Raw genomic sequence first — 22,846 nt, forward strand, 5'->3', positions numbered from 1 at the left:
AACAATCGTTAGATGAAAATTATGGCAATGATCATGCCCTTTTTTCCGCAAACTGCACACCCATAAACCATGTCGGCAATGTTAATGTTAGTGATTATGATGATGATGGTCTTTACTGGTGTGCTAATTTCAGGGTTGGGGTGAATTCAATACTAAGGTTTGGTTGAGGGTATACTCCAATATGATAATTATATTGAAATAGAGTTAAGATAAAAACAAAGGGATGAAAATATTTTATTAAAAGTAGTTGAGACAAGGTAAGAATTAAATTCACCTGGTCACATTCACGATGCATATGATTTGGAAAATATGCTTTTGTTGAGCTAATTAGCATAAAATATAGCTCAACTAACGATTACTAATGCACTTCCAACTAGACTGACCATTAGTCTATTTTCTCCAAGGTGAGTTAATTGTAATTAATCACTTCAAACAAAGTAAGCTTCTGGATAAATTTTTCACCAGACTCCAGACGACGCACAGTGCGTTGAATGTATGGGAACGCGGGACAAAAATCAAAACAGCCATTCTAGTATTTTTTTTTCAATTGGTGTGACACGAAAAATGTTTTGTACCAATGAGAGCTACTATTTACACAATTGACGAATGTCAAAAACGTCATCGCAAAAATGTCTCAAACGCCATTTTTTTTTGTACAGAAGCATAAAATGATAATTTTCCAAAAATATTATCCATTTCGGGATAAGAGGCTTGAAAAGAATATTAAAACAATTCCTAGGCGATGAAAAAGTGGCCTAAACGCCATCCCATTCAGTTTTTATGATTATTTCTAGTTAATTTTCTGTTAGTTGTGTTTATTTACGGTTTACTGTTGCAAAACATCTAGACATTGTTAATCCAGGAATCTTTCATGTGTTTTGCACATAAATTACGTGTTATACATAAAAATAGGGGACAGATGTACGACAAATCGCTCACTTTTGGTTCCAGAGGCATCATTCGAAAACGCGAATTTCGGTTGAAAGAGCAAACTTGAGCAATGGCAATCACTTCCAAAGTTTGAAGGACATTCCAAATAAGAGGAAAAAGTGAAATTCAGAGAGGTACTTTGGGGCACTTTATTCGACAATCGATTTTAATTCGAAAGTGTCTTTTTTCTCTAAGCATAAATAAGCATGACTAAGAAGCCTTTAACTTCCAAATGCGCTATGTTATGTCTCAATAGTAACATGTGAAATAGAGTAGTTACATGCCTCTACCGTTGCCGTTTTGGTTGTAACATGTAAAGATATAGAGTATATTAAAAAATAAATTTGAAAACTAAGAATTTTTTTTGAAAATAACGTGTCACTTGAATGGTTGAAACCAGTGCGCAGTAGATGGTGCCATAATCGTATGAGTGAACTTGGGAGATTATTAATATCATCACAGTATGTCTCAAACATGTATAAAACATACCAGCATAGAGAATTGGTTCAGTAATAAATCCACTTTTTTGATTTTTGTCTATGGAACGTTGCACTGTGCGACGCATGAGCAAATTCACTTTCATCAAACGCAAAGCCCGCTATCTTTTACTGCCTCATCTCTGGTTACTCAATCGTGCGTAGAACCAGTAGCTACCACGCGGCATGCAAACTCTGGTCCATAGTTCAATCGATTCCGAAATCGCCAATGGACGATCGACCGACCGACCGACCAACCGGCAGACGCCAACGCACGATCCGAGAGTGGCTTGCTACCGCCCGGCAGCTGCTGTTGCTGCAAAAAAGCGGGATACGGAAAAAATGAAAAGTTGATTTGTTTGCATTGCGAAACATATTTTTCTTATCGTCTAGCATTAATTTTGCATACGTACCCATGCAGCGCCAGCCGGTTGCAAGATGCAACTCAAAGTCGCCATCGGAACGTTTCTTCCAGCGATCGAGGCGACAGCGGTGCTGCGCGATCACCTCCGATAAGACCCCAGGGTCCGCGCCGGGAAAATTTATCGAACGCGCGCGCTTTGCTTCGAAAATCGATCAGTGCTGGGAGGAAACTCTGGCCGCGCCGAGCTCGTTAATTCCCGACTGCTAATCAAATTAATTCAATGTGTCAGCGTTTATCCTGCGATGGAGTTGCGATAGCTTGTCGCGTTAGTGGAAGGGGCCGACAGGGAAAAGAGTAATTAGAAAGAGACGCGATGCTGCAGTGCTGTAGACTGCATCCTCTAATTTGCATGTTGGGTTGGCGTGTAGCTGTTGAGGTTTGTAGGTTAGTGAAGAACAACTGACGGTTTGCGAACGAGGGTAAAGTCGTCGGTTGTTTCGCTACGATTGTTCGTTTAGTTGCGACAGTGAAACTGATCATGATCAAAACCATAGAAAAAATAGTCGTTTGTTCGTACTATTACTATAGACAATACTCTTTCGAAATTCTACAAAACTTTAGATTTCATCAAAATATCTTTGCTTGATAGCTTTTTTCAATTCACATAAAATGTTTGAATAATTCGTTCCCAGACCCAGACCATAAACGAACTTTGGTACTTGCGTTCGTTTCGACGTCACTCACTATTTATAAACTTTTTTACGAAACAACAACTTTTTGATGAAATAAAGTTTGATTTGTATTTTAAGACCATATACACGGAGCCGGTTGACCGTCCAATACATTTTTTTCCGGATAAAACCAGTAAATAAAACCTGGAAGAAACAAGCTTCCTCACCAATCCAAATATCGCGCTGGTGGCAGACCACTACGTTTCTTGTGTCGTTCCATCCAAAAAAAACCGACTCTCATTTCGATGCCTGCGAGCGTATAATTGGAGCAAAATTTATGAGCTATGACAGCTTCGTTATCGCAACACATGTCCCAGTTTCCCTGCTCGGTCGCGGTGACAGAGTGGAACGAGACAAATTGCTAATTTCACGTTCATGGTCCAAAATCTGCTCCCCAAAAAATACTCTGCTGGAATGATTTTTTCCAAACACAGGCCTGCTTTTTTTGGACTTCACTGTGACTGTGATCGGACCGATCTTTGCGTTCGGCACACTTGCGCCAAAATCTGCGACACCACGGGAATCCCATGAATTTCCACCGCAAAACATCGCTGACTCTCGAAGCGTTGAATCGGTATCAACGAAGAGGATCTCTACCGGGTGCGCATATCGCGCGTTAATAGCTTCCACCGGAGTTGAACTAATTTCGTAGCCCCCGGGGGAAGACAATCAATCAACAACACGACTGCTGACTATCTCTCTCTGTGACTCTCCCGTACTCGGATGGATGGATCAGATCAATCAGTGGCCTAACATCAGCTGCAAAGTGGCAAACCTCTCCACTGCTGTAAGCGCATTGGGCCATGAATCACGGAAAACATTGGTAGCAAGCACAATCAGTGGATTATGGCGAAAATGCATTTACTGGTTTCGCTGCTGAGATCCAGATCCGCTCGCGCTGCATTAGGCCACATGACTAATGCCCGCCGTCTTCGAGGGTTCAATGTTAAAACGTCGGGTCGGTCGATGAACCGAACATTTTGAACAGTAAACAAATCGGAAATTCTCAGAAAGAATAGTTTTCCTTTTTTTCGTTTCTCAGTGGATTATGTTATAACGCATACACGTCATGGGACCCTTCAAACGGAAAACGGGGAGGATTATAAACAAGCTATTGACAGCTCGATGACGAGCCGTGTCACTGGAGAAGAAGGGTTCCAGCATGTACGAAGTAGGCAGCATATTGGGCCGAATTTACGATAGCATAATCGGAATGTTTTCAACGGTTTTGGTGATGACCAAAACGAAGGTTGAATCGTTAGCATACATTTGAATAAGATTTAAATGCCACTGTCAACTGTCGTCAACGTTGCGTCGAAAGCGTTTGGTTTTACTGCGCTCATGATGAGATATGAATCGGAAAAATGTTACCCGAAGGGTGTCACGGATCGGTCTAAATTAGGCAACGCACGCAGCTGACTTCGGAGAAGTACCATCCCATGACTAACTGCATTGCCACGCTACCTAGTTAGTGCGGGGATCATGGATACTGCCTAATTCCAGTGGCGTGACATGCAACGGAATGAATGCCACGGGGTGCGGCCTAGCGGGGGTTGGCGTCTCGTCTTGTTCTGCAGTGTTTCTTCTCATTAGCGTCATCCTCGCCGCAGTTAGAATGTTATGGGCAGAAATTGATGCGAAATTGCTTCCAGCTGAATCAGCAGCGGCGTTCCGTGTGGTGCGAATGGCTCCCACTGTTTTTTTTTTCTCTACTTCGTTTTTTGTTTTATTCAAATGAACTGCGACTGGCTGCATGTCATTCAGAGCGAAGTTTGTTTTGGTTTCGCTCTTCCTGTATCGCGGAGGATTATGTTTACTGCCGGTCGAAAACGATTACTCAATCCCACACAAATTGCATTAATTGGCTAACTTTTAAGAACTCGTTTATGAATCATTAAAACGAACCAATTTTATCACATAAATATCCATTAATCTTGGGCGCAGATTCACGTTGATTTGATTAAAAACTTTAACGTAGCTCCACAGCCGTTAATAATTACCAAGTTAGACACTTTAATGCTCAATTATTCTCCCAACAAGGTGTGCCCCGCCGAAACCCGTCCTTCCTCGTTACGAATTCATGGGGCAATTTATGCGCAAAAAAATCTTAAAACGCCGCCTCGCAGCACAAAAGCATATGTTCGATCACGTTTCAGCAGTTAGCACATCCAGCCGTCCCTCATCGGGGCTGCAAGACAAACGACAGTCTGACAGACAGATATACAGCTTCTTCAGCCTGTGTCATACCGTCACTTGACCTGACCGCGATGGGGCTGCTTGAGCACGGTCGGTTGCAGTCTGCCTGTGGTAAACTACGACAAGAAAACGAAAACCAAGATCTGCAAAGTTGGAAAGCACGGACGACAGACGACCGACGGCCAGCGGAGATTATGGTAACGAAGACGGTCTCCGAGCCTCCGGTCTGAAAGAAGGTCAATGAGCTGCATAAAATGGTTAAAGAGTTTCGCACCTTCCTCACGACGACGTTGTCGAGCGAAGGCGAAGTGCGATATGGAGCGGTGAAGCTTTGTTCACTTGTTTGCTTGGTGAAGATTAGCTGCATTGTTAAACTGAGTTTTTTTTGTCTTAAAAAATTGTTCAATATCAGAAAAGTTGATCCGTAAAATTCAAACAATAGTTCGGAGTTTAAGGAGGGTTAAAAATCGAAAATTGATGCAAATCATATTAAAGTTTCAAATTTATATGCACCAAAAGTCTTACAAAATTTAATTAAAAACACAAATCCCAAAAACTTCAGGAATCGATTCTGATTCGAATCGGGAATTGAAATCATGATTCATAATCATAAATGATAAAGGATTCAAATATAAGGAATGAACTGAACTGAGAAATCTAGCAACAAAAACCCAATATTAGAAACTAGGTATCATGAATCCTAGGTTCCGAATTTGGAATCTAATGAATAAAGTCCGAGATATTATATACAAAACTCAAATAATCAAGATCCAAAATATTAAATAAAATTACAAACATTATAATCCTCAAAATTTTATTTCCGAAATGAAATCCAACATTCAAAGTTCAAAATATAAAACACAGTCAATTTTAAACAAATCTAATGTAAAATATGAACCAAAACCTCAAATCAAGATTCGAAATATGAAATTTGATGTGCTGAATCAAACGTTTGAAATTGTAGGTTTAAAAACTAATTCATAAATACTGTTTGTATTGTTTCTCTGGTGTCTGATATGTATTCGACTGTACAATGACCAAATACCATTTAATGTGGTTATGCCCAAAAACCAGCATTCGATTCCAATTTGGAAACCAAAATGGTCACTTTCAATACGACTGTTCCAGGATAACCTTATATCAAATATTCCTGTAACCGGGATAATGCTCCAAAGCCGGAAATCAACTTCAGATGTCGTTTTAAAATCCAGAATGGCGGCTTCCGATGCCTGCGAAACAACCTAGAACAGCTACATATCATTCAGCATGAGTATTGCAAGAATCGGCATGATGCTTAGAGGTCATAAATCGGCCCCAGATATCATTTTGGAATCCAAGATGGCTACTACCATTTTCTCTAAAACATACCAAAAAGGCCATATATATTCTAATTGATATTTTTGGCGGTTTTCATCGATGCAATTGGAACAGAATCTAGTCACATGGTAATGTAACACGTGTTCCGATGAATGTAGAGACGTAGTACACTTTGCTTTTTTGCAGCTCCCTGGTTTTATATCAGTCGAGAGGGTAATGTGGAGGACTAAACGCAAATGTACCTTGTCGTCAGAGCAACAGTGTTCGTGTTGCTACGCAGAAATGGGGGACTAAATGGTTTTCAAACACTTGTAGGGGAACTGCTCCATTATTCATCTCAACAGCCTGCTGCACCTATATTCATCTTATTTCTCTCATTTGTCCAATTTATCGTCAAATTTCTACAAATGTTTGAAAGTAAATCTATTTGCTTCTCGATTTTGTCAAGTGGTTGAAAGTTGTACGTTGAAAATATGGTTAAATTTGACGATAAATAGATATAAAAGGCGTGATGAGATGAATATAGGTACTGAGATGAATATAGGAGCGGTCACACTATACCGCGAGTTCAGAGTTTGATTGGAAAGACTGGTTGTCGGAACCGAGATGATGCTAAGAAACCAGGAATAAAACCCGGCCGCCATTTTGAAATCGAAAATGACGAAATGAGTGGTGATATACGAGAAATTGTTTAAAATTCTGATCCCGTTTATCCTTAGCAACGCCGGGTATGTTCGACTAGTAAAAAAAAAATACTTTTAAAATCCGAAAACTACAATCTACATTCCAAAACCCGAAATTCATCATCCGCAATTAAACAATCTAAAATCTAAGAACTAGAATGAAATGTTAGTCCAAAATCTAATGTTAAACAATCCATCCATAAAAACCTTAATCGAAATCGATACTGGAGATCTAAAGCTAAAATTTTTTAATCCAATGGTGAATAAATAAAATTCATTTCACATATAAAATTCATTAAAAGACATATGAAATCATTTCACAATTGATGCAAAATTTAAGAGTTATGATCAAAGATCTTGTCTATAATCGGAAATGATTCAAAATTCAAAATTCAATCTACAATCAAGCAAGGAAATTTTCACTTACTGTCAATATTTCATGCAAATGTGCTTAATGATTCATCAGGTACCGTTCAATTATTTCCACGGCAGGCAGAGTTAACCGCAGGAGACGTCCATCCCATAATTTGTTAATAAAATGACTTGCCATTGCCACTGCTAAATTATGAATTAGGTGTAACGAATGAAAGAGATAATATCAACTCTTCAAATTAAGTATTTAATTTGTCCTCAAAAGGACAATTTTTTGTTTAAGAGGGGACCCAACTCTGGAAAGTTTAAAAATAATATTTTTTTTTGATTTGTATATCTGATGTTAATGATAAGGTTAAGTGTTCGGGTATTTCTGCTATTGATTACGGTATATTTGAAGATGTATTTTGCATGCCGTGGGTGGAAACAAAGTGAGTATTACGCTGTTGGTAGCGTTTTTCTCGAAAGCATGTTTTTCAACTGGTGGCAGTGCTGCAAACCTTCACTGTCATGAACAAATTTTTAGTTGAAATTGAAATCTTTGAATTTCAACTTTCAACGAACGAGCTGAGAATGAAAAAGACTTTTAGCTCCAAACGGTTGACAGTGATAGCAGCATTTCTGTGATTTCGCACACGCTGTGTTGCTTTAGCGAAGAATGTACATGGTTATATGAATTTGCTCGAAGCAAATAATTTCGATATTAAATCAGACATCTCATTTCTTTCAATGACCGGACTTCCGTTGAAAATTGACGCCGCTGACGCTGAAGGTCGCTCAACTTGAGACAGTGAAAATGCGGTTTTTGTCACTTTCGTGTGCAGTGTCGAAAATTTGGTGGTAAGCTTTTCTTAGCATCTACTGAACCAGTTTGGCTAATTTTTTTTCTAGCATGTAGAAATGGATTATTTAAGTCTTTTTTCAATATCTAGATTATTTAACGTTTTATGATTTTTGAAACAGTGATTTTTCATGAAAAAAAAATTTTTTTTTCAGTAAAATGGCCGTCATTTTGTCAATTTTCGGAATTTTCGGAAACGGCTATGCAACAAGTTAGACAATCCATTTCTACATACTGAAAAAAAATTCAACCGAATAGGTTCAGAAGATTAGATGAGATTTAGAGAGAGCATCCACGTTCACAGTTGTCAACAGTGTAATACTCACTATATTTGCATTCCCGACATCCAAAATACATCTTCAAATAAACCTTATTCAATTGTCAAAATACACTAGGGTCCTTTTTTACGCGATTTATTTGTATGCGTTTTATTAAACACGATTTTTTTATAATAACGCGCCTTATTTTTATGTGATTTGTTAGACTATTTGTACTCGGGTTCAAATAAGTTTAGTATAAGTACATCTAATCATCATCATACCCATAAAAAGCGGTACAAGCAACCGCTTAAAAAAGACTCTAGTGTACCTGATCGTTTCACTTTACTCTAAACATCTAAAAAAAATCACGGAGATTTATTATTTTTCGACCTTCCATAATAGGGTCCCCCCTTAATTTAATTTATAATTTATAATTTAATTTATAATTTAATTTATAATCTGTGCTATCTACGACAGTGAGAATCAAGTACTTTTCTGCTAACACAGTGTAAAACTGTAAAATTTGACGGCCGAGAAATCTTGATTGCCAACATCCGTTTGGGTGTCTTTGAAATAAAATACAGCATAGCTTTTCTGTGGAGGAAGTGCTGGCCAATGCACCTACCACTGAAGCTGCCGCTACCGCACAAAGGCAGCTTTTTACTAGAGGAAAAAGTAGTGCCGCTGCACCTACCGCTGTTACCAATACCGCTGATGATAAGCTACTGCTACTGCTGCTTAGGGATGGGCAGCTCACGAGCCGTTCGTATCATCAGTTGAATTCAATACTGGCACAACTCAAAATTTTGCAGTTTTGCGTTATTGATGGCAAACGATGCCTAATACTGTATAGTTGCATCTCACAAAGACCCGTTTCCAAATTCACAATAATTCCAGAAATATAAGTAGATGTGCCTTTATTGCACAAACCTAAAACATCCCTGAAAAGACCGGAAAATGAGGTTACAAATCTTATAACTTGCTTAATACATGCACATGATAGACCCAAACAAATTCAATAAAAATGGGAAGTGTTTAAATTTGAATTTTGTACGAAAATGAAAAAAGAAATTTTTGACGTAAATTATCAAACTCGTTTTTCTCGAAACTATGAATTTTGCGTTGTGCCAGTATTGAATTCAACTGACGATATAATCCGGTTCATAGAAAAAAAGCGAGCGAACGAATAAACGGCTCAAAAAATGAACCTCGGCTCTTTGAGCGCACCAAAACTGATGGTTCGCCAGAAACCGACGTTTTCCAAAACAAAACGAGTTAACCTTGCACGTTAATATTCTCGAACCATGAGCAGTTCATATAAGTCGGTTCGCAACGGTGAAGGAACAGTAGGGTGACAGCGAAAATGGTCATGTCATATACATTTTGTTTGTTGCCCTAAAAAAAAATATCTGTGTTAAATTTCAGCTCAATCGGACATGATTTAGGGGTGCCTCCTAGTGTTCAATGTTTTGATGTTTTGACCCTCGAAAATGGACATCCCTAATAAAAAAAGAAGTTCAAAATGCCTAAGAAACATTTGAATGATTTCCTAAACCACATGTGAATCATTTTAATGTTTATTAGGCATCTGAAACCCAAGTTTCTATCAGGAAGATTAATTTTCGAGGGTCAAACCACTGAAATTTTAAGCGCTTTGAGGCACCCCTAAATCATGTCTAATTAACCTGAAATTTTGCAGAGGTTATTATTTTGGGCCAATAAACAAAATTTACATGGTCGGTTCTTTAAATTAGATTTTTCCATACATCGCATTGCCACCCTAGTGAACAGCTCGAAGCCGCTTTCAGAAAAGAACCGTTTTACTGCTGCTGGTACCCGTTGCTGTTGCCATGCCACCCGCTGTCACTCAGGTACGACTAGAGTTGCCAATAAAATTTTTATTTAAACTGAAAGAATGCTAAGGAAACAACTGGAAAAAACTGGATTTCAAGAAAAATTTAATGAATAGCATAAAAAATGCAATTGAGCTTCTCTGTGATGGTTACAGAATCCAATGTTAGTTTTAAATATAGCAAAAAATCAGTCATTTCAATCAAATCTGTTCTGTTTCAGGTTTCTATTTCTTTTAATTTTATTGTTATCTCCTAAAAATTTGAAACTGCCTAATCAATTCATCTCAAAATTATGAAAATGAACTTTACTTTAACTTTTAACAAGAGTACTGATGCAACATTTTTTCAAGTTACATCAGTGAAGTTTAAGTTCCATTTTTTTTTTGATTTCGCTCTCTCTTGGTATCTAATTATCCGAACATATTTTAAACTGCTACACAACAAAAATTATTTTAGAGAACGCCGCCTGTATATGAGCCGTTGAGAGCAAAAGTGGTACATGTGCCATTTTTACACTTTTTGGGTTTTTTGCATAAATTGATGCAGAACGCAATAATGTACTAGAATATCCAAGAAAAACCGAGATCTGATAACCTAAACTAAAGTTATAGCCAACACCATTTTTGGTAATTAACATAATCACCATTTCGTTGAGAGCAACAGTGGTACATGTCCAGTCTGTGCATGTTAGATGAATTGTAAGTCAAGGATATTAGGACATTAAACAATCATGTCTTCAGCAAAGTTGGTCAAGTGATTGAGTACTTTCAGATGAAGATCTGTCTGCTTTGAAATTTTCTCACTACGTGACGCTAGTGTACCCGTAACTATTTTGTAATAGAAAGCATTTTACCTATTTCAGTCTCAACTCGTATGCTGTTACCAAATACATATACACTAGCGCCACGAAGAGACAGAATTCTTCAACTAACAGATCATCACTCTATAGTACTCAATCACTTGAACAACTCTGCTGAAGACATGAATGTTCTATGTCCTAAGATTAGAGAGCATCCTTAATGCTCACACTGGACATGTACCACTTTTGCTCTCAACGTATTCTGGTTGTCATTATTTTTCCCATAGAACAAAAGTGGTACATGTTTTTCCCTTGAAGCTTGTGTAAGTTTCTCAATCAGAACTCGTCATGCTTTCATGTACCGTCTCTTGAAACCTTTCCAGCAATGATTCAGTGCAGTTATGTTGGAAAAAATCATTGAAAATAATTTACTATTTGAGTGTTTTCGTTTATCGCGTCTCCTGAAAAATTTAGTCAATGGCACATGTACCACTTTTGCTCTCAACGGCCCATATGACACTTTTGAGATCGATTGTTTTTATTTTTAAATAAAATATTAAGCTATCATTGGAATTGATTCTTTTCACGATCTGGTAAAATCTGTTTGTTAGTTTCTGAATGAAGCTAATCTTACTTTCCTTTTTCATCTTATCAATGCTATGTAGTTTATATTTTGGCCGTGTTTCGTGCGAGAAAATAGAATAGACTGGAAACGTAGATAAGAACTGTTACAATGAATTAACATTTTACAACATTTGCGTTCTTAAAAGTTTTCCGAAAACCAATCGGAGCTTGAGTACGTTTAAACTGGAACATTGGCAACTCTGGATACGACCGTCCTAGTGGACATACACTAATAAACTGATTGGTTTGAGCAGCAGCAGGCTCGTATACAGCTCAAAGAGTGCATTCCTGGTTTACCAGGTGTATAGTTCTGTCGACTGTGCTTGGGAAGCAAGCATTAAGCAACCAACCAGAGGTCGAAAGCTGCGTTACAACGAGGCTTGACAATTTTCAATAGCACAATAATTCGAATTATCGAAAATTACAATTTTCTACATTCGGGCGGACGCATAGATGATTTTCCAATCGATTGCTGTAAGTACGAAGGAAATCCATTGATGAAAATCCGACTGTTTGGCATCGGACATATTTTGCTTTTTTTCCGGTTTTAATTTTTCATTTTACACCTTTATGTAGCCGAACTTCCTGAGAGACGTAGTTCTACGTCAAAAATCCTAAATCAAAAATGAAAGTCCAGAATCTAACAATAAAAATTCTAAATCCATAAGAAAAAGCTTAAACCGTAAATTCATAAATATGAAACATAAATAAAAATCATATTTTTCTGATCTCGAAGTCTACAAATAAAAATGTTCGCTCAACTTTCAAACAAAATCTACTATCATAATTCAGAAACAAGAGCAGTAGAGTGTAGTTGGTGTGAAATGTCTCAAATAAACAAACAAACATTAGAGTGACACGTAAAAAAAGCAAATTGTTACGGTACACTTTTTTCACGCTGTTTTTGGCGTGACTTAAGAAGAATACAGCAATCTTCTATCAGTACGTTGGACATGACAAAAGAAAAAAAAAAGACAAAGAGGAAAAAAAAGCCGCTGCACCTACCGCAGTTACCACAACCACTGCTGATAACTGCTACAGCTACTGCTGCTCAGGGATGGGCGAACAGCTCACGAACCATTCATATGAACCGGTTCATATATAAGAGTGAACGAACGAATAAACGGCCTCGGCTGTTTAAGCGCCAGAAACCAAAGTTTTCCGAAAAAAAAACGAGTCAACCTTGCACGTTAATATTTTTGAACCACGAGCCGTGGGCGAACGGTGAGCGAACAGTTCGAAGCCATTCTTAGAAGAGAACCGTTTTACACATCCCTACTGTTGCTGGTACCCGCTGTCACTTAGATACTTCCGTGCTAGTGGCCATCCACTAGTAAACTGATTATTTTGAACAGAATCAGGCTCTTATATAGCTCAAAGTGCATTCCTGGTTTACCAGGTTTATAGTTCTATCGACCGTGCTCGGAAAGCAAGCATTAAGCAACCAACCAGAGGTCGAAAGCTGCGTTACAACGAGGCTTGACAATTTTCAATAGCACAATAATTCGAATAATCAAATTATACTTTTTGCATTCGGACAGATGGATAGATGATTTTTCAATAGATTGCTGCAAGAACGAACGAAATCCATTGATAGATAACCGACTTTTCAGCATTTTAATTTTTTAAACTACAGCTCGAAATCATATAGAGTATCGGCTTTATTATCGTCAGGGGTGTAAATTATATCCTAGAGCGGTAATTTCTTGTATGATGGTTTTTCGTATTACAGAGTATCTCTCTGCAAACGATAACTTCTCTATGACAAACCTGACGATAAGAGAATCGATACTCTACGTCAAAAAAAACGAACTTTCACCTCTAGTTAAGATTTTCATATCAAAGATCCAGTATCCCAAAATTTAAAATATGGTTTGACAAAACTTAATATCAAAAACTCCAAACCCAGAAATCAAGTTCGAAACCAGCAACTCGGATACTTTCAAAACCAAACGTCAAAATATAGAACCCAAAATCTATTCTATGATTTGATATATAAAAAACGAGCCAGAATCCGCCTAAAGTATGATCTGGAATTCGCGCTAGAATAATCGCGTAGATTCCGAAATTTGTGTACCGAAAAATCGCCTACATTTGTGGATCCGTGTAATAAATCTCAATCTGGAAGAGTTTTTCATAATGTCTGCTGCAACTAAAATCGCCTAAATCTCTAAACTTGCGCAAGCGAAAAGTATCTTCAGTGTATTCAATATAAGAAAAATCCATGGTTTAAAATCCTCAATCCTAAAACTTTAGAAATAAAAATATAAATCCAATGCCAGAAAATCTGAACTCAAGAAATTCAAGGTATGAAATCAATCGGTCTAGAATCCGGAGAAACAAAAATTCTCGACTATAGAACAAAAACTATTATTAGAATTATTGCCGAAAAAATATATCTAAGCTTATGAAGCTTATGAAAAAGGAGGAAATAAAACTTTTGACTTTCGAATTTCTCAACTTTATACTCCTGAAAATCTCTATGATCGAAAATCTGATTAAAAAACCGAAAAAAAACTGTGTATATAAACAATTTAAACAATTCGGATTTCTTAAAGGAAACACGCTGCAATGTCATAAAGACTAACGTATATTCTATCAGAAATTCTTGGTGCGATTCAATGCAAAAAATAGAAAGTAATGTATTCCAGATTCGAAACGAAGTCTGAAATAGAAAGAGGTCACTTGTGAGTTTAGCTGGCAATATAAAGAGGAAAAGCTGCGAACACTTTTCAAGTCCTCATCATTGAAAGTTTAAAAATTGAAAAATTCGAAAAATTAGTGTCAAAATAATCAAAGAGTAAACAATAGATGTTCGAAAATTAAACAATTGCATAATCTGATAAAATCGAATTGAATAATTTAAAAAACTCAAATAACCTAATTTAATAGATTAAATTATTTATTTGAATTCAATTTTGGAATCATTGCGTATTGCTGTAAGGAGTAAAATCCACTACTAGTTTCACGTTAATTTGGTTATTGAATTATTATGGCTTGTTCTTTTTCTTAATTCTAATTTAATAGATCAATTTCGTGATAATTAATATCCATTCGATTTTTGTTAGCTTCAGAAATATAAAGCTGGACTCTGCTTGTGCTCTGTTCATAAAAACAGCCTCGTTCTACCAAGATACTTTTGAACTTGATTTAAATTGTTTCTATGTAATGACGGAATAATCAATATTGAAGAAAAAAAAACAAATCTGGTCGCAGTAATGCTGAACCATTCAGTAAAAGAGAATGATTACATCCGCTGTGTGTCCCCAGACTTTACATTCTTCTCCATGAATTATCACAGTATCGCATAAAATAGTCCGCAAGCACCCAGTAACAATCGTGATTATAAAGCACAGCTCGCGCTCCGCAAATACAACTCGGCGTACAATTCAAGGGGAAAATGTCTTCATTATGAGCCACACAAAGGCCCTCATTAATCCCTTGGGCGAAATTACCCTGAAAGCGCAACCTTTCGCTGTCAAAATGCATCAGCGCAAACAAATGGGCGTACAAAAGCGTTGCGGTTTCTGCTGGGTCTGCACGGGGCACGCGGAAAACCCGGCTAGATCAGGAGTGAATGGTGCATCGAAAGCTGCCCGCTGCATTTCGTATAAGCTTTCAATGCCCCCTCCTAACTTCCTTCCAGGCGACTCCAGGGGGGCCTGCTCCGAAAGTAAGTTTCCGCTACGATCCGTTGCACCTTTTGTTGTTGGTTGGAAAATTTCACAGTCGTTAATAATTCATAATACAGTCCACGACGATCAGCCGTAATATCACCAACATTGAAGCCAGCCGGAGCACAATGGGAAAGTCGCTGGTGCAATCATTGAATTTATTCTGTTGCATTGTAAATGACACAGCTGCACATTCCATGGTTGGACTAGAAGCACGATGGCTCGAAGCCTTAACGCAAACTTTTTATCAGCATTTTAGAATAGAGAATTGCTTTCCCGTTCTTCCAATTTCTTTTTTTTTAAATCTCATCGATACAGTTTAATGGCACAGCAAGTGAAGGAATTTCCACTGGGTAACGTTAAACTCCCACAGAAATTAGGTCTTCGATTAGCAATGCCACGCAATAACAGTCCCCGGATCGGGACTACGGGAACGGCACCAGCAGCTGACATCGTTTCGCTATTCCACTGCAACCGTGGCACGGGGTATCGGACTGCATCGCTTGCATATTGCATTTTAACTGTTCATTATGCCTTCCATCGCAGTGTACAAAGCGAATCTATTTGTGTTTCACAGCTCACCGGCATGTAACGGACCAAAACAGAGTGCACCGGGGCGCCGTCGCCGCCGTGAACGCGAACGATGATGGCATCGAAGACACTTTCTTTCGGGGCCTCTGCTCCAGCGAGGGGAGGTCGAACTTACGGGGAAATTAAACATTCTCCAAATGAGATTATGTAAATGTGATGACCTATTCCGAGACCCTTCCACAGGCGGCGTGCCTCCTACGCGCCCCAATGAGGATGACGCTTCGCGTTGCTTGTATAACCTGGGCGGGTTTGAAGGGACAGTCCATAAGCTAGAGCGTGTTGAAATTAACATAGTTTTGAACGCTAGAGACTATACAACAACATGACGTTCGAAGTTAGAGAGTCATGTCTTCTGGAGTCACCGTCATAGAGTCATGTTGAATTGATGAAGCTTATCCGGGAGGCAAAATCCATTTCCATAAATTTTAACTCCGATCCATTTAGTGATATTGAACGCTTTCGCCATGACTTTCAGATTGATTATCATCGGCTACGTATCCGGAAAGTTCCAGTCGCATCGAACGCATCAAACTATAAAATAAGCATGTTATTCTACCGCCTACCGGCGTGGCTGAGAGGGCAAACACGAGTCAAATAATTCCATATTAATGTCATTATATGTCGAGTCGGATGGTAATGTAGAGTTTTTATTTCAACTTTTTCATTGCAGACAACTGCCGGTGCCATATGCCAAGCCAGGGGTCAATGGCGGTACGGCCATTCCACAGCCAGCGACCGTTATGGTCACCCGGCGATGTCCACCGGATAAAGTGCGGCCGCTGCCACCGACGCCAAACCAGCAGACGGGTAAGTGGAAGCTATCAGCGTTATCAGCATCAAGATAGGGGCAGATTGTTTAATTATCATATTTTAGTAATTAATTTAATCAATCTAGCGTAACTCTTCTTTCTGGGATGTGTTATTATTTTTTTTTTTTCATTTCTAACAATCCAAATGATTACCTAAACTTACCACATCTGGAATCGCTCCACTTTTTCCGACAGGGATGCAGATAAGTTTATGCATTTATCATCGCTGTTTGTGGAAACTCTCTAGTATTAAAATGAAGACGGCTTAACTAAAGAGATTAACATTAATGAAATAGATAGGTTTCTTTGTATTTTTTTCTTCAAACTATAGATTGTGGTACGAATTAGATGAAAAGCAACTTTAAAAACTTTAATTGAATGGAAACAAAAATATGCCAGGCGAATTTCTTCTTCGAAAAGCATTTGTTTTTTACGGTTTCAAAAATCGTGATCAACGTCAAAATACAAACAATATTTATCCAATCTTGAAAAAAAATTCGCACTCAATTTAAAAAAAAATGACATTGGTTTAAACCAAAAGAAAATTGAGACAAGATTGCCGTTAAACTAAAACCAGAATTTATATAGTTTCGCAACCAAATTGAAGTTTGACTTTTTTTAAAACAACAGCGAAGGAAAACTTCAAAACTACAGTAAATTTTCGATCTTATCATGATCAAGTGAAAATAACTAAATATATGTAACTTTTTGCTACGCATCGTTATTTTCCGCGATAATTTAGTTAAAAGTACAAAAAAAAAACACAAAACAAATTTAATAATTAAAGTCATCTGCATGGTAAATTCACATACTTTTCTCAAAAAAAAAACGAATACGAGAGGTCAATATTCAATCATTCGAACACAGTGTTAAGTGACTTTTTATACTACCAGCTAATTGTTTTATGTATCAAACGGTAACTCGTCAACACTTACCTAATTGCTAACATATTGACTATAAGAGAGCTTTTCGAAGCAATTTGGGATTGCTACATTATTTTTTGCAATTAATCTGTTAAAAATAATTCTATCTGTATTAGCAGTCATTTTCAAACTATCTAGACTACCCGCTACTTCAAATGTTTTGCTCTCATGATAAGCATTTGTGTCTGCTTCAATAACCCTCAAAATAGAGCGTCTGCTAGATTTTCAATAAACATTGCAGTAATCAGTATATATTTCAACTCATTTAATGCTATGAAACTCGACGATTATTGGCTTTCCTAATTATTTGGTACAGAATTTGCAACGTTTCCAGAAAAAGTGGTAAAATCTCGACTATCACCGTGTCAAAATCGAGCGTGAGTTTGGCTAGAGAAGTAATAAAATGGAAAAACCACAGTACAAAATCAACAATTACTCTGTGCAATAAGCTTCAACAATTAGGCTTACGACACAATTGAAACAGGGATAATTTAATAATTTTTAATAATTTAATAATTTTAAAATTTTGTCTGTAATCAAGAATTTAAAGCAAGAATATAATTTAAAAATAATATTGGATCGAATAAAGACCAATTTTAGCCATGTTTTCAAACAATATAATTCCAAAATGGTACTTTTTGTATTAAAATAATATTGATGTGAGATACCAGCCACAATTCGGAATGATACTATTACAAAAAACTTTGATAAAATTTAAAACTATGTTTGGTTTGGTAATATGCATGCAATAAAAATGGAAACTAATGTATAAAATATTTCTTTGCTCATTTGGCAATAGAGAAAATTTAAAAAAAAAAATCGGTGGAAAAGTAACGAAAAAATAAGGGGATAACTATGAATACAATTTGAACAAAATATACCAATTAATTTAGAGAGAAAAATAATATTAATCAATTTAGAGGAAAATCATTTGGACTACTGATAACCATTTATCAACAAAATTATGACCCGCGACATTCATACATAAACAAGTAAATCGGTTTTACAGTGTTCGACATGTTATTCATTATTATAATTTTTGATAACTTTACCAGTTTGTACCATTTAAATTTTTTAGACAATTTTCAATATATTACCAACTTCAATTTTTTTTTGAGAATTTTAATATTTTTTACAATTTTGATATTTTTGAAATTTCTTTTTTGATATATAAGAATTTATTACATTTATAGTTCACCGAAAATCTCCCAAAAGGTCTCGAGGTACAATGCTGGCCTAACAAGCCAGCTGTCGTAGGTTCGAGTCTCGACTCGGGAGAGACTGTTAGTGTCAGTAGGATCGTTGAGCTAGCCCCGCAGTTGTCCTGTTCACTAAACAGTTGGCTGCGAAGTCTGTGTATAAATAAACAGAAGGTCAAGTTACGAATCGGAATTTAGCACTAAGGCTTGGCTTAGTTAGCCGGAAATACAAGCTGTAGCATATGAAACAACAGTTTTATTTCGAAAAAAAAATCACCAGTTCATACACTTTTGGCAGCGTTTCATGTGTTGTAAATTTCACTTTGGATTAATGTCTTCTGCCTTGAGAGATTTATATTTTGATACGAGGAGAAAAGTTGTATATACAGCTCAACAGCTCTCGCTGCAATGCTTTGTGCGGTGTTTTTGTGTAAATTCAGTGTATTTTTTCGGTCGTTGTACAACCTTGTCTTAAAACGATGATGATAACCCCCCACAACACCCCCCCCCCCATGCTACGTAATTCAAGAATGCTGCCTCAGTGAATTGCAAGTTATTATACTAAACGATGATAACCCGATTCAAGCCAGTATACCATAAAAAGGCTGCTGGGGCCACGCACAAATATGTGTACTCGAAAAAAAAAAACAAAAGTTACTGCTGTCCCTTTACAATTATGATTTTGTCAACGTGACACATGAATATTGAAAAATAAATCGGATAAATGTTCAACCACCAACATTTTAATTTAAATTCCTATGTTCTGGTATGTACTTTCGATGATCAATAAGTCAGTTGAAGGATTAGGAATCGGATGAAATGTAAAATACTGTTTGTACAGTGAAAGGCACAGTTATTGGTCACTTTTTGGCATTCAAAATGACAGAAATCATCACACACACATAAATATATATATATATATATATATATATATATATATATATATATATATATATATATATATATATATATATATATATATATATATATATATATATATATATATATATATATATATATATATATATATATATATATATATATATATATATATATATATATATATGTATATATATATATATATATATATATATATATATATATATATATATATATATATATATATATATATATTTCGTTTTGTTGTCAAAGCATTTATTTTGATCAAGCATTCCAATGAACGTATGGTTTTTGCTGGAGAACCATGGATAAATTAAGAAAAACGTGTATTTTCTTAAATAATTATAATTTTTAGAGCTTAAATTAGAAATAACTCGAAAACCAATGCTTTTAGAATGTTTACTACCAAGAGCTTTTTAATTCAAAATGACTCTCTGTATCTTTTAAAATTTTTTTTTAAAATCATCAGAATACAAATATTTCGAAAAATGTTTGAATTAGAATTTTCATAAAAAAATTAATCTACCATAAAAAAATTATTTTTCATTTCTCCATCCTGGACTTTTTTCAAAAGTTGCGTATTATCGTCAAGTTTCTTCATAAAAACAATTAAAAAAAATTCAACTCTTTTTTTTTTTAATTGAAATTTAATGTTTATTTTTAATTTTTTTTTTGGTCAAAAAATTCTTTTTTGTACAGTGGATATTTTTTTTATGATGCATTTTCGATTCGCTACAACTCATTCTCAAACAGTTTCTCTATGCAACCAACGGTTTCTGGGCTACAATACTTCGAATAAAACCTATGCCAAAAAGCATACGCCCTTTTAGAATGTAACTCATGGGTGTAAAAAATCTCTCCACCTGTGAAAAATGCTCAGTTTGCTAAGCCAAATACGTGTGCAAAGTTTCATTCAAATCAAAAATGTTCGATTAAATTTTCGCGTATTTCCAGGCGATTTGAAATGATTTTGCTCAATGTTGAGTTTTCTTACCTTACCAATTTCGAAATGTGCAGTTCTACATTTATCCCAAGCAATTGGGAAGTGGCACTAAAATCTTTTCGTGACGCTTCCGATGTTTTCAATTTTTCAATTTGTGCCCCTATATTGCCATAAAGCATAATTCTACGTCCAAATCGTAAACTAAGGAATGGCAGGAGAAGTAAAATATTTTCGATAGCTACACCGGCCACGATCAAAAAACTTATCTCAAAGAAAGTTATTAATTATTATAATAATTATTTGTAATTTTTAGTTAGAAGTATTTTGCGTAGTTTTCATCGCTGTCGTCAACGTTTTGGCTAGTGACAACCTTTTTCAATTATGATTCAGGGCATTTGAATATGATTTGGTTTTTCTCACAACAGCAACAAATTTGGCATGGTCCCGATCAGAAGGGCAAAACAAAATTGTAACAGAAGCTGTTAGTGTGTTATGAGAAAAACCTTTCAGGTTGTGTTTTCAATTTGATCTCGTTAGGTGTTTAAAATAACAGAAATTGTAACACAAATTGTGGTCCCCGTGGTTCTGTGGTTAGCGATGTCGGTCGGCTAGCTTTCCCACACGGTTGTGATATCGGGTTCGATTCCCGATCAGGTCGAAGATCTTTTCGAGCTGGAAATTTTTACGACTCAGCACTGGGGCACGGTGTATCGTTGTACTTATCCTACAACATGCAAAATGTGCCGAAAACAATATCGATAACGAATTCTCTCAACTAATCTAGTTGATCGAGACCGCATTAGCCCCCCAGGCTAGCGTGCGATATTGTGTAACACAAATTATTTCACTAGTATCAAATCCATATCAAGCTTTGTTTCCCACGTATCAGGTTTCTAACAAAATAAGATAGCATATAGAACAGTATAATAACAACCATTGTTAGAAATAACAGGTTTTGATAGAGATGAAAAATCTGTTAGACTTGTTCCAGAACAACTTGATTCCAGAATTTGCTATCATAACTCATTTAGATTCAATTTCGTTATCAAAAGCATATGGGAAAATACAAAATCGTATCAAAATTTGTTATTTGTATCTCGTGTTGATATAATTTTGTAATTTTTTAGTAATGCTTTTCTGATCGGGATGACACGGGATAATTCTAGTTCTCTTGTTTTCCTCCTCTCCGCACGCACTGCAAGCAAGCAAACATACACACACGCTACCGGAACACTCACATCTATTAGCAGTGGGCAAAAAAAACTAACGTGACGCGAAAGATTAGAACAAAATTAAGTTACATGTTCAGTAATACTGTGCAGTGCTGCGGTCCACCAGTTAATCCGTCTGCTGTGGAACGCTGAGATTGGTTCAGCCTTGCTGCGTTAGAATCGGCTGCTGTCCTGCCAGCTGCGTGTCCCAATTTCCAGTACGAGTCAACCGCCTTCTTACTACAGCGGGTACACAGCAAAGACAAAATTTCTGCATGCTAGCTTTTGAACGTGACTACTAAGAGTTTTACTTTTTTTTTTCCTGTATGGACTTCCTCACTGCGACCAGAATCGTAGATCTATTGTGAGATATGCCCGGGTGTCTGCTGTATCCCGCACTTCTGTTAATAGCAATACCTCTATTGAGAAGTGGCATGCTTATTATTATTGTTCATCAGTGCTTGTGTGCAATGTGCTACTCTTCCTTACACGCTTACTGTTCTACTATACCGATACTCGTTCCTCTTGCCAAATATCACTAATTACAATTCCCTGGAGAAGTTTCGTCGTGCGTCCTTCTGGCCAGTTTTATTGATAAGAGGGACTTATTTTTTTGTTAAGAGGAAGTCACGCAAAGGTATTGTAGATTTCAGCAAGAAGGGTAACTGGTGGGGAGCCTGAGAATAAAGCCATGCTTAAGTCCTTTTTGACATCGGATGGACTGGTTCTACTAAGATTCGAACCCACGACCATCCACTTGACAAAGCGGACTCTGTAACCTTGCGGCTACGCAGCTCCCCGTAAGAGTTTTACTTCCGGGCCGTACCTTTGGGGACTATAGCGAGTGAAATAACAACAAAAACATTAACAAATCAGTTATAAAGTCAAGTCGTTTGTACACTTTAGCGTCGGTTCTACTGGGGAAGAAGGCCTTGTTTCAACTCTGATTGGTCGGAACATAAATAGGATCTTGATTTTTCAATAGTGCGATAGCTTTTAAACGATTGCTATTAAAATGGAGGAAATCAGTTAGAAACTGACTGAGTTTTGAACATTTGAAAGTGTACAATTTTCATGACGCACTCGATATTTTCGGGTTTCAATTCATACCCCTATATTTGTTACCGTAAGACGTAGGTAATTCTATGTC

General features: G+C 36.7%; 1 protein-coding gene across 6 annotated transcripts in view; it reads left to right on the plus strand.

Annotated features, from left to right (window-relative positions):
• LOC129732508 (protein sickie-like) overlaps positions 1-22,846 on the plus strand; it is a 477,819-nt gene that overhangs the window by 278,305 nt on the left and 176,668 nt on the right. For all 6 annotated transcript variants that reach the window (XM_055693445.1, XM_055693439.1, XM_055693442.1 and 3 more), the window contains one exon: positions 16,382-16,518. In XM_055693445.1, coding sequence (XP_055549420.1) covers positions 16,382-16,518 — 137 coding nt within the window. The remainder of the gene's footprint in view (positions 1-16,381; positions 16,519-22,846) is intronic.

This window comes from Wyeomyia smithii, chromosome 3 (genome assembly GCF_029784165.1).
Source record: "Wyeomyia smithii strain HCP4-BCI-WySm-NY-G18 chromosome 3, ASM2978416v1, whole genome shotgun sequence".
NCBI lineage: Eukaryota > Metazoa > Arthropoda > Insecta > Diptera > Culicidae > Wyeomyia > Wyeomyia smithii.